Source organism: Procambarus clarkii, chromosome 2 (genome assembly GCF_040958095.1).
Source record: "Procambarus clarkii isolate CNS0578487 chromosome 2, FALCON_Pclarkii_2.0, whole genome shotgun sequence".
NCBI lineage: Eukaryota > Metazoa > Arthropoda > Malacostraca > Decapoda > Cambaridae > Procambarus > Procambarus clarkii.
The window spans coordinates 38,480,740-38,493,758 of record NC_091151.1 but is presented as its reverse complement, the minus strand read 5'-3'; the positions used below and the strand labels follow the sequence as shown (position 1 = coordinate 38,493,758).

The 13,019-nt window shown below is 42.6% G+C and overlaps 1 protein-coding gene across 3 annotated transcripts in view; it reads left to right on the top strand.

The window, feature by feature from the left end:
* LOC123762400 (uncharacterized) overlaps positions 1-13,019 on the top strand; it is a 40,984-nt gene that overhangs the window by 7,745 nt on the left and 20,220 nt on the right. For all 3 annotated transcript variants that reach the window (XM_069324543.1, XM_069324536.1, XM_069324546.1), the window contains exon 4: positions 4,243-4,365. In XM_069324543.1, the coding sequence (XP_069180644.1) occupies positions 4,243-4,365 (123 nt within the window). The remainder of the gene's footprint in view (positions 1-4,242; positions 4,366-13,019) is intronic.

Genomic DNA, 13,019 nt, shown 5'->3' with positions numbered 1-13,019 from the left:
GGTTAGGTTAGGTAGGTTAGGTAGTCGAAAAACAATTAATTCATGAAAACTTGGCTTATTAGGCAAATCGGGCCTTGCATAGTAGGCTGAGAAGTGCGCTCTGGCTACTAGGTACGACATATATATATATATATATATATATATATATATATATATATATATATATATATATATATATATATATATATATATATATATATATATATAATAACTTTTAGACACCCGAACCCACCAGGAGACTTGAACCCTGGCCATCAAGATGGAAGATGGCAGGTACGCACTTAATCCACTACACCATACTCAGAGCCTTAAAAGAGGTGGGAGTTCCGGAGTATTTGAACCCCCAGATACCCCCTCCCTCCCAAGACCACTAGAGATAGTGAGGGATTACTGAAGTTTTCCATCAAACCCTGTTATATGGGAGAACACGGTGTCCATGCTTAATGCACACACTTGCTTAAACCACAAGTTTGAAGTTTACAGCTTTTAGACACCCAAACTCACCAGGAGACTCGAACCATGGCTATCAAGATGGCTGGTACACACTTAATCCACTACACCATACTTGGAGCCTTAAGAGGTGGGAGGTCCGGAGTATTTGAACCCCCAGATACCCCCCCCCCCCTCCAAAGACCACTAGAGACTTCAAACTTCAATCCCTCACTGCCCAAACTTGTGGTTTCTCAGAGAAGAAAATAAATAGTACTCAGAGAAGACCTTGTGGATCCTCACTGAACACTTTGATATTTTCTTCTCCTACCACCTCTATTCTTTTGGTATATGTGTATATACAGTATATCTAACTTTATTTTAAAATTTCATTACACAAAAAGGGTTACAACACTGGCTACATGCAGGGTACAAGGCTACTTGTCATAAGTTGTAGAGCTCCTCTAGCTCCTCAGATGGCAGGTAGGAACCATGAATGCAGTGAGCATTTCCTCTCTGGATCGCCACACTAAGACGCTGAAAGAGAAAACTGGCAGCTCTAGGGTCTCTAGTTGTTTCAATTAGCTTAGACCCCAACTCCTTCAAAAAACTACCAGCACTTTTACCCCAGTCACCAAGTGTCTCTAAGGCAATGGGAACAAAATTGTAGTGGTGATCAAGTCTCCGTATTTACGTGACTTGGCTGTTTCCCGGTGATTGGCAACACCTCCTGCCTGTGCAGCACTGAAGTTAACATAGGGGGTTGGCTAAGGTTGAAACGCAAGTGAAGTCCCACACCAACTGTCTACTACTCTTCCAGGGGTTCACCGTGATCCTGCCTGGGCGACCGATAGGCTCATCAGAGTTGTGGGGCATTAGGTAACGGGGCTCTCTCTCTGCTGGACAACCGGCCGTGGTAAGGCTTCTCTTGATAATGTCATTAGCCTCGCTAATGTCGAGCCGCCTGCTATCGTTGTACCTATCGATGATTTCTGTGTTGTTTGTTAAGATTTCTCTGGTGATGGTCTGGTTGTGAGAGGAGATTATATGTTCCTTGATGGAGCCCTGTTGTTTATGCATTGTTAATCACCTGGAAAGAGACGTTGTTGTCTTGCCTATATACCGAGTTCTTCGGGGCTTACAGTCCCCAAGTCTATGCATTCAAATGCCCACTTGGGGACAGACTGACGCGCTTCATTGCTGATGTACGAGAAAAGATTGTTCAAATATATTGCATGCACATCCGGTACATCGTCCACCTTCTTTTACAGAACCATCGGTATAGCACTGATACACATCGTTACCCCATAACCTGGGTACTCTCAGTGATGCTGCGCAGTTTAAACTGTTATAATAATGTAGAGTGTACACTATCTTGGGTGTAATTACAAAATCAACTAATAGATCCCAGTTATCCCTTGGATTAATTGGTTGACCAATCATTGAGTTGGATACATATTTGATATTTTGATGGAGTTGGCTACCTTGTAAAATCATGCATAATGAGATTTCGCTATTCTTCTATAGACCTCAGGTGAGTGCAGCATATTAGAAAGTTTAATTTGAAACTTCATGTGTTGTGTTGATCTACTCAATGCCGTCACGCCGAAAACTCTGCTAATGAACAAAATTCTCTCACTTATGGTAGGGAATTTTAACTCTGCTCTCATATTAACTATTCTCGTGGACTTTGGAGCCCCAAAGATGAGACGCATAGCTTCAATTTTCAACGTTTCAAGAGATTTTAGCTTTTTGTCTGTATACAGTGTGATATGTAGAGCATTGTAGTCAATCACAGAGCGTATAAATGATACATAGAACTTTGTAACAAGTCTCAAGTTAATTCAATGATTGACACCAACAAGGACTCGCAAGTTTTTACGAGGTGTATAAACCGTGGTGAATGAGGTGTAGGAATACCGAAGAGCCTTGCCTCATCCCCCGCAAATAAAACTAGGTGAATACTAGGTAATAACCTGGGTTTGTGTTAAGGAGGATACAAGTAAACTGGGTATACGTTAACGAAAAGGACACTGATGTTCCTGGGTACTGGTGTATGTGGGTATACACTAACAAGAGCACTGACATACATGGATATGCACTAACAAGGACACTGGCATACCTGGGTATGCACTAACAAGGGCACTGGCATACCTGGGTATGCACTAACAAGGGCACTGGCATACCTGGGTATGCACTAACAAGGGCACTGACATACATGGATATGCACTAACAAGGACACTGGCATACCTGGGTATGCACTAACAAGGGCACTGGCATACCTGGGTATGCACTAACAAGGGCACTGGCATACCTGGGTATGCACTAACAAGGGCACTGGCATACCTGGGTATGCACTAACAAGGGCACTGGCATACCTGGGTATGCACTAACAAGGGCACTGACATACATGGATATGCACTAACAAGGGCACTGGCATACCTGGGTATGCACTAACAAGGGCACTGGCATACCTGGGTATGCACTAACAAGGGCACTGGCATACCTGGGTATGCACTAACAAGGGCACTGGCATACCTGGGTATGCACTAACAAGGGCACTGGCATACCTGGGTATGCACTAACAAGGGCACTGGCATACCTGGGTATGCACTAACAAGGGCACTGGCATACCTGGGTATGCACTAACAAGGGCACTGGCATACCTGGGTATTCACTTACAGGGGCACTGGCATACCTGGGTATGCACAAACAAGGGGACTGGCATATATGGGTATGCACTAACAAGGGCACTGACATACCTGGGTATGCACTAACAGGGGCACTGGCATACCTGGGTATGCACAAACAAGGGGACTGGCATACCTAGGTATGCACAAACAAGGACACTGACATACCTGGGTATGCACAAACAAGGACACTGGCATACCTGGGTATGCACAAACAAGGACACTGGCATACCTGGGTATGCACAAACAAGGGCACTGGCATACCTAGGTATGCACAAACAAGGACACTGGCATACCTGGGTATGCACAAACAAGGACACTGGCATACCTGGGTATGCACAAACAAGGGCACTGGCATACCTGGGTATGCACAAACAAGGACACTGGCATACCTGGGTATGCACAAACAAGGACACTGGCATACCTGGGTATGCACAAACAAGGACACTGACATACCTGGGTATGCACAAACAAGGACACTGACATACCTGGGTATGCACAAACAAGGACACTGACATACCTAGGTATGCACAAACAAGGACACTGACATACCTGGGTATGCACAAACAAGGACACTGGCATACCTGGGTATGCACAAACAAGGACACTGGCATACCTGGGTATGCACAAACAAGGGCACTGGCATACCTAGGTATGCACAAACAAGGACACTGGCATACCTGGGTATGCACAAACAAGGACACTGGCATACCTGGGTATGCACAAACAAGGGCACTGGCATACCTGGGTATGCACAAACAAGGGCACTGGCATACCTGGGTATGCACAAACAAGGGCACTGGCATACCTGGGTATGCACAAACAAGGGCACTGGCATACCTGGGTATGCACAAACAAGGGCACTGGCATACCTGGGTATGCACAAACAAGGACACGGGCGTGCCGGGGTGTGCACTAACAGGGGCACGGGCGTGCCGGGGTGTGCACTAACAGGGGCACGGGCGTGCCGCGGTGTGCATTAACAAGGACACTGGGCGGGGGGGGGGTACATGGGTATGGGTGGCCGGGATTTGGATTAATTAAAGTTGCTTGAACAGCTTCCCTCAACTATCAGCTGTTGTGACTAGTTATAATAATAACCTCTTGTGTTTGTGTGTTATAGACCTGGACGAGAAAGAGCCCACAGTGTAGCGTCGGACAGATATACTGTGGCGGCTGTCGCTTGATAGCTGATGCTTGTAAAAGGTCAGACTGTAACCCCCGGTTAAATCCTCGTATGTGTGAGGTGAGTGTTGGTTCAGTATCTTGTGTTCCTCTAAGAATGAGATTAATTTAATGAAGGTTATAATTTTTGGGTCAATTTGGGTTTACATCAATCTATAACGAGTATTCTAAATTTATATGAAATATTTAATTTTCACGTAATCTCTCTCTCTCTCATATATATATATATATATATATATATATATATATATATATATATATATATATATATGTTGTACCTATAGTAGCCAGAACGTCGTATTTGGCCTAATATGCAAGGCCCGATTTGCCTAACAAGCCAAGTTTTCCTGAATTTGTATATTTTTCCAAATTTTTTCTTATGAAATGATAAATCTGCCCATTTCATTGTGCATAAGTTAATTTGTTTAAATTTGAGTTAAAACTAACGTAGATATTTAACCGAAACTAACCAACCCTACTTAACCTAACCTATCTTAACCTAACCGGGGAGCCGGTCGGCCGAGCGGACTGCACGCTGCACTTGTGGTCCTGTGATTCCGGGTTCGATCCCGGGTGCCGGCGAGAAACAATGGGCAGAGTTTCTTTCACCCTATGCCCCTGTTACCTAGCAGTAAAATAGGTACCTGGGTGTTAGCTGTCACGGGCTGCTTCCTGGGGGATAAAGCCTGGTCGAGGACCGGGCCGCGGGGACACTAAAGCCCTGAAATCATCTCAAGATAACCTCAAGATAACCTAAACTATCACAACTAAGTCAATAAATTTTGGCCTTAATATAAAATAATAATAATAATTCAAATAAAGTATTTGGAAAAAAAATTATTGAAAATAACGAAAATCACTCGGCCTATTAGACAAATTGGACCTTGTATAATAGGTTGAAAAGTGCGTTCTGGCTACTAGGCACGACATATATTTATATATAATATATTTATAAATAAATGTATAAATATATATATATATATATATATATATATATATATATATATATATATATATATATATATATCGCCTCATTCTTTGGGGCACACGTGAGGAACACAAATGCGAACAAGCCTGAATGGTCCCCAGGACTATATGTAACTGAAAACTCACACCCCAGAAGTGACTCGAACCCATACTGCCAGGAGCAACGCAACTGGTATATACAGGACGCCTTAATCCGCTTGACCATCATGACTGGACAAGTTGCATATAGTTGCATATTGCATATAGTCCTGGGGACCATTTGGGCTTGTTCGCATTTGTGTTCCTCACGTGTGCCCCAAAGAATGAGGTGATTTGATAAAATGCTATGCCCAAGATTACCATCCGAGTGCTGGCGGGGAAGTGGTTCAAAGAACTTCGGCTATCACTTCCTTATGTCCGGTCGTGATGGTCAAGCGGATTAAGGCGTCCTGTATATACCAGTTGCGTTGCTCCTGGCAGTATGGGTTCGAGTCACTTCTGGGGTGTGAGTTTTCAGTTGCATATAGTCCTGGGGACCATTCAGGCTTGTTTGCATTTGTGTTCCTCACGTGTGCCCCAAAGAATGAGGTGATTTGATAAAATGCTATGCCCAAGATATATATATATATATATATATATATATATATATATATATATATATATATATATATATATATATATATATATATATATATATATGTCGTACCTAATAGCCAGAACGCACTTCTCAGCCTACTATTCAAGGCCCGATTTGCCTAATAAGCCAAGTTTTCATGAATTAATGTTTTTTCGTCTACCTAACCTACCTAACCTAACCTAACCTAGCTTTTTTGGCTACCTAACCTAACCTTACTTATAAATATAGGTTAGGTTAGGTTAGGTAGGGTTGGTTAGGTTCGGTCATATATCTACGTTAATTTTAACTCCAATAAAAAAAAATTGACCTCATACATAGAGAAAAGGGTTGCTTTATCATTTCATAAGAAAAAAATTATAGTAAATATATTAATTCAGGAAAACTTGGCTTATTAGGCAAATCGGGCCTTGAATAGTAGGCTGAGAAGTGAGTTCTGGCTACTAGGTACGACATATATATATATAATATATATATGTCGTACCTAGTAGCCAGAACGTACTTCTCAGCCTACTATGCAAGGCCCGATTTGCCTAATAAGCCAAGTTTTCATGAATTAATTGTTTTTCGACTACCTAACCTAACCTAACTTTTTCGGGCACCTAACCTAACCTAACCTATTAAGATAGGTTAGGTTAGGTTAGGTAGGGTTGGTTAGGTTCGGTCATATATCTACGTTAATTTTAACTCCAATAAAAAAAAATGACCTCATACATAATGAAATGGGTAGCTTTATCATTTCATAAGAAAAAAATTAGAGAAAATATATTAATTCAGGAAAACTTGGCTTATTAGGCAAATCGGGCCTTGCATAGTAGGCTGAGAAGTGCGTTCTGGCTACTAGGTACGACATATATATATATATATATATATATATATATATATATATATATATATATATATATATATATATATATATATATATATAATATTATGTGAGAAATACTATTCTGACAAAATTCAGGTTATATATCGTTTGCATGTTTAATTCATTTTATAATCAAACTAAAAACTTTAAGTATGTTACAATTATTTCAAAATGTCGAAATTACAGTATTACCCCGCCGGCACTCGGATGGTAATCTTGGGCATAGCATTTTATCAAATCACCTCACCTTGTAATTCCATGGATTTAAATACCAGCATATTTAAATATACTTTCAAACACACATTAAGACTCAGTTAGGTCAATGTCAACATTAGTGAAGTTTACACAGTTTCTTTTCGGTAAATATTTCATTAAGGTATTTAGTCAGAGGTTTATGGTGATGTATTCATTCTGGTTCGGTAACAGGGTTGTTGATTTGTAGAACCAGTTACCGCGTAACGTAATATAAGTAGGATCCCTTGATTGTTTCCAGCTTAGGTAAGACATATATATGAATGATATTGGGTGGATATAAACAGGAGCGGCGTCGTATGGGAGAATTGGCCTTCTGCAATTAGCTTCGTTCTTATGCTCATATGTTCTTACTAAATATTAAAAAAGGATTCATTTAGAGATTTTACTGTCAGATTTCCACTCAATGAGATTTATTAAAGGTTTTCATTTAGCGAGCTTTATTTCCAGTGAGTTTTTCATTCAGCGAAGTTTTTACTCAGTGAGTCTTTCATTTAGTGAAGTTTGTAATCAGTGAGGTGTACATACTTAGTGGTGTTTCTATTCACTGTTTGCATTGTATTCAGTGAGATTTATATTCAGTGTGTATTGTATTTAGTGAGATTTTTGTTCAGTTAAGATTTCGTTCCATGAATTTTCTCGTGTTTGTTTTTACATTACATAGCCGGTACCTCCTCGCTAGTTAACCCAAGTTACATTATACATATCACCAGATTCTCTTCATCCTACGCGTTATACTGTCATTACACTGAAGGTGTTGTGTCTGTGTAGTAGGGATCGTTAGCCTGTTCTTCCACCGTGAGTGTGTCTTGGAACTCAGAGACCAGAATTCATTCCCACCACATTACTTCAATATTTTATAATACGCCATGTCTACTCATTCTCACCATTCACGCAATCACACGTGCGTGCGCACGAACACACACACACACACACACACACACACACACACACACACACACACACACACACACACACAGTAGTGTGTGGTAGAGCTGGGAATTATCTCCCCCCAAAAGAACTAGGAAACAAAAGGCTGGCATACCGAAAGGGAAATTATGAGGAGATGAGAAGCTTCCTAAGGGAAATACCTTGGGACACAGACCTCAGAGCTAAGTCAGTACGTGATATGATGGACTATGTCACCCAAAAGTGTCAGGAGGCAGTAAGCAGATACATCCCGGCCCAAAAGGAAAAATCCGAGAAGCAAAAGAAGAATCCATGGTTTAACAGGGCATGTATAGAAGCAAAGGTACTGAACAAAAGGGCGTGGAGGAACTTCCGAAATAACAGAACACCAGAAAGCAGAGAGAGATACCAGAGAACCAGGAATGAGTTGAGCCCACGCACACCCCAGATTCCCCAGGTTCCCCTTCACAGGCCATCCCATCCCAGTCCCTTCCTGTTTCCCTGCTTCTGGGGAAGCAATAGGATCTGAGAAAGGACAGAAGAGAGTCAGTTTCAGGTTTATGTACTTGAACATAGATGGGATCACAAGCAAGGCAAGTGAACTAAGGGAAAGAGTACAAGAAGTGAACCCAGTTGTAATCGGACTCACAGAAACAAAATTCTCAGGAATAATAATGAATGAGGTGTTTCCCCAGGACTACACTGTAATAAGGAAAGAGAGGGAAGGAAGGGGAGGAGGTGGAGTAGCCTTACTAATGAGAGAGGAATGGAGTTGTAATGAATGAACGGAAAGGACCAAAAGTAGTACTGTAGTAGCAGTGATATATAACCCTCCACCAAATGAGAGAAGACCAAGGCAAGAGTATGACAACAACAGCAGCATGGCAATTAACACTATAATTGAGAGGGCAGCCTCTGCTGCCAGTAGAAATAGATCTCATCTGCTCATCATGGGGAACTTCAATCACAGAAGGATAGACTGGGAGAACAAGGAAACGCATGGAGGAGAGGATACATGGAGAGCCAAACTAATGGAGGTGGTGACAAGAAACTTTCTAAGCCAACATGTCAGGGAACCCACAAGGATGAGAGGAAACGATGAACCAGCGAGACTCGACCTAGTCTTCACTCTGAATGACTCCAACATAAGGGAAATCGGTTTCAAAGCCCCAGTAGGAATGAGCGACCACAGTGCACTGGTGTTTGAATATCTGGTTGAAGAAGGGTTATTGAACTCGAGGAGGGGTACTGAAAACAAAAGGCTGGCATTCCAGAAGGGAAACTATGAGGAGATAAGAAAATTCCTAGCAGATAAAATATGGGAAACAGATCTCAGGGGAAAGACGGCCCAAGACATGATAGACTAAATCACGCAGAAGTGCAAGAAAGCAGCAAACAAGTTTGTCCCAGTCCAAAAGGAAAACAGTGAAATGAAGATGAGAAACCCATGGTTTATTCAGAGATGTAGGCTAGCTAAGCAGCAAAGTAAAAGGGCATGGAGAAACTATAGGAATAACAGGACACTGGAGAGCAGAGAAAGATACCAGCGTGCCAGGAATGAATATGTCAGGATGAGAAGAGAGGCAGAAAGACAATACGAAAATGACATCGCAAGCAGGGATAAGACTCAACCTAAATTGCTGCATAGCCACATCAGGAGAAAAACAACAGTAAAAGAACAGGTAATGAAATTAAGGTTAGGGGCAGAAGGATTCACTACAAACGACAAGGAAGTGTGTGAGGAACTGAATAAGAAATTCCAGGAGGTCTTCACCTTAGAGCAAGGAGAAATTCCAGAGATAAGAGAGGGAATAGCTAACCAGGAACCACTAGAAGAGTTTGAGATTACCAGTGGGGAAGTAAGGAAGCTTTTACTAGAGTTATAGCCTTCCCGGTTTGGTGCCTTCTTTTGATAATTACATTCTTACTTTTACTAGAGTTGGATGTGACAAAGGCTATAGGCCCAGATGGGATCTCCCCTTGGATACTAAAGGAAGGAGCAGAAGCACTGTGCCTGCCACTCTCCATAGTGTATGACAAATCACTGGCAACAGGGGAACTGCCAGAAATTTGGAAAGCAGCTCATATGGTCCCGATATACAAGAAAGGGGATAGACAGGAGACACTGAACTACAGGCCAGTGTCCCTAACCTATATACCATGCAAGCTGATGGAGAAGATTGTGCGAAGAAAGCTAGTGGAACTTCTGGAGCGAAAGAACTTTGTAACACAGCATCAACATGGGTTCAGAGATGGCAAGTCCTGCCTCACATGGTTAATTAAATTCTACGACCAGGCAACAAAAATCAGGCAAGAAAGAGAGGGGCCATTCATTCAGAGACTGAATGAATGGTTCAACACATGGATGCTAAAGTTCAACCCGAGTAAATGCAAAGTAATGAAACTAGGCGGTGGAAATAGGAGGCCAGACATAGATACAGAATAGGAGATGAAGTACTTCATGAAACGGATAGAGAGAGAGAAAGATCTAGGAGTTGATATCACACCAAACCCGTCTCCTGAAGCCCACATAAAAAGAATTACGCCAGCGGCATATGCGAGGCTGGCTAACATCAGAACAGCCTTCAGGAACCTGCGTAAGGAATCATTCAGAGCCTTGTATACCACATATGTAAGATCAATCCTGGAGTATGCGGCCCCAGCATGGAGCCCGTACCTTGTCAAGCACAAGATGAAGCCGGAAAAAGTTCAGAGGTATGCCACTAGACTAGTCCCAGAACTAAGAGGCATAATTTACGAGGAAAGGCTGCGGGAATGGCACCTTACGACACTGGAAGACAGAACAGTAAGATGAGACATGATCACTACCTACAAAATCCTCAGGGAAATTGGCAGGGTAGACAAGGATAAACTATTCAACACTGGTGGTACGCGAACAAGGGGACACAGGTGGAAACTGAGTACCCAAATGAGCCACAGGGACGTTAGAAATTTTTGTTCAGTGTCAGAGTAGTTAACAGGTGGAATGCATTAGGCAGAGATGTAGTGGAGGCTGACTCCATACACAGTTTTAAATGTAGATATGATAGATCCCAGAAGGCTCAGGAATCTGTACACCAGTTGATTGACGGTTGAGAGGCGGGGACCAAAAGAGCCAAATCTCAACCCCCGCAAGCACAAATTTGTGTACTCACACAAATGTGTGAGTACACACACACATTTTTCTAGATTGCCAAAAGGCCTTTGACACAGTACCACACAGGCCCTAGTATGGGTAACGAACTACCTAACAGGAAGGAGCCAGAGAGTAATGGTAAGGGGCGAGAAGTCGGACTGGCGAACTGTAAGGAGTGGAGTACCTCAAGGATCGGTGCTGGGATCAATTGAATTTCTAGTTTACGTAAATAACATGCTTACGGGAGTAGAATCCTACATGTCGATGTTCGCGGGTGATGCAAATTTAATGAGAGGAGTTGTGTCAAATGAGGATTGTAGGATCCTCCAAGAAGACCTGAACAGGTTGCAGAGATGGTCAGAGAAATGGCAACTGGAGTTCAACACAAACAAATGTAAAGTTATGGAAATGGGATAAGGTGATAAGAGACCAAAGGGACAGTACACAATGAAGGGGAACTGCCTACCTGTGACGATTCGAGAAAGAAATCTGGGAGTGGACGTAACACCTAAGCTGACTCCTGAGGCAGATATAAATAGGATAACGACAGCAGCGTACTCTGAACTGGCAAACGTTAGAACATCATTCAGAAACCTAAATGAGGAGGCTTTTAGGGTGCTTTACACTGCCTACGTGAGACCAGTTTTAGAGTATACTGCGCCATCATGGAGTCCCCTCTCCTGAAGAAACACGCAAGGAAATTTGAAAAGGTTCAGAATTTTGTGACGAGGCTTGTCCCAGAGTTACGAAGGATGGGATATGAAGAGCGTCTGAAGGAACTGTGCCTTACGACACTAGAAAAAAGAAGGGAGAGGGGGGAATATGAAAGGAACGTATAAAATACTCAGGGGAATTGACAAAGTAAAAACAGATGAAATGTTCTCATGTAATATTAACCGAACGAGGGGACATGGGTGGAAGCTGGAAACTCAGATGAGTCAGATGTTAGGAAGTTTTCCTTTAGCGCGAGAGTAGTGGAAAAATGGAATGCACTTAAGGAGAAGGTTGTGAAAGCAAACTCTATTCATAATTTTAAAACTAGATATGATAGGGAAATGAGATAGGAGTCATTGCTGTAAACAACCGATAGCTAGAAAAGCGGGATCCAAGAGTCAATGCTCGATCCTGTAGGCACAAATTGGTGAGTACACACACACACACACACACAATGACAAGAATGTCAAGGTGGTGTGTGAAGAACTCAACAAAAGATTCCAGGAGGTCTTCACAATAGAACAAGGAGAGGCCCCTGCACTAAATGAGGAGGAGGCAAATCAAGCAACCTTGGAGGAATTTGACCTCACCAGTGATGAGGTCAAAAGGTGTCTGCTGGAGCTGGATGTGACAAAGGATGTTGGGCTTGACAGAATCTCACCATGGATACTAAAGGAAGGTGCAGAAGCACTAAGTGTGCCACTCTCTATGGTGTATAACAGGTCACTGGAAACAGGAGACTTATCAGAAAGTTGGAAGACAGCTAACGTATTCCCAATATACATGAAGGGTGACAGGGAAGAGGCACTGAACTACAGGCCAGTTTCCCTAACTTGTATACCATGCAAGGTGATGGAGAAGATCGTGAGGAAAAGGCTCGTAGAGCATCTGGAGGGAAATAACTTTGTAACGCACCACCAACATGGGTTCAGGGATGGTAAATCGTGCCTCACAGGTTTAATAGAATTTTATGACCAGGCAACAAAAATTAGACAGGAAAGAGAAGGGTGGGCCGACTGCATTTTCCTGGACTGCCAGAAAGCCTTTGACACAGTACCCCATAAAAGGCTGTTAAAAAAGTTGGGGCAAGAGGCAGGAGTAAAAGGGAAGGTGCTCCAGTGGATAAGGGAGTACTTATGCAACAGGAATTAGCTAGTAACGGTGAGGGGGAAGACATCAGAGTGGCGAGATGTCTCCAGCGGTGTCCCACAGGGCTCGGTACTTGGACCCATCCTG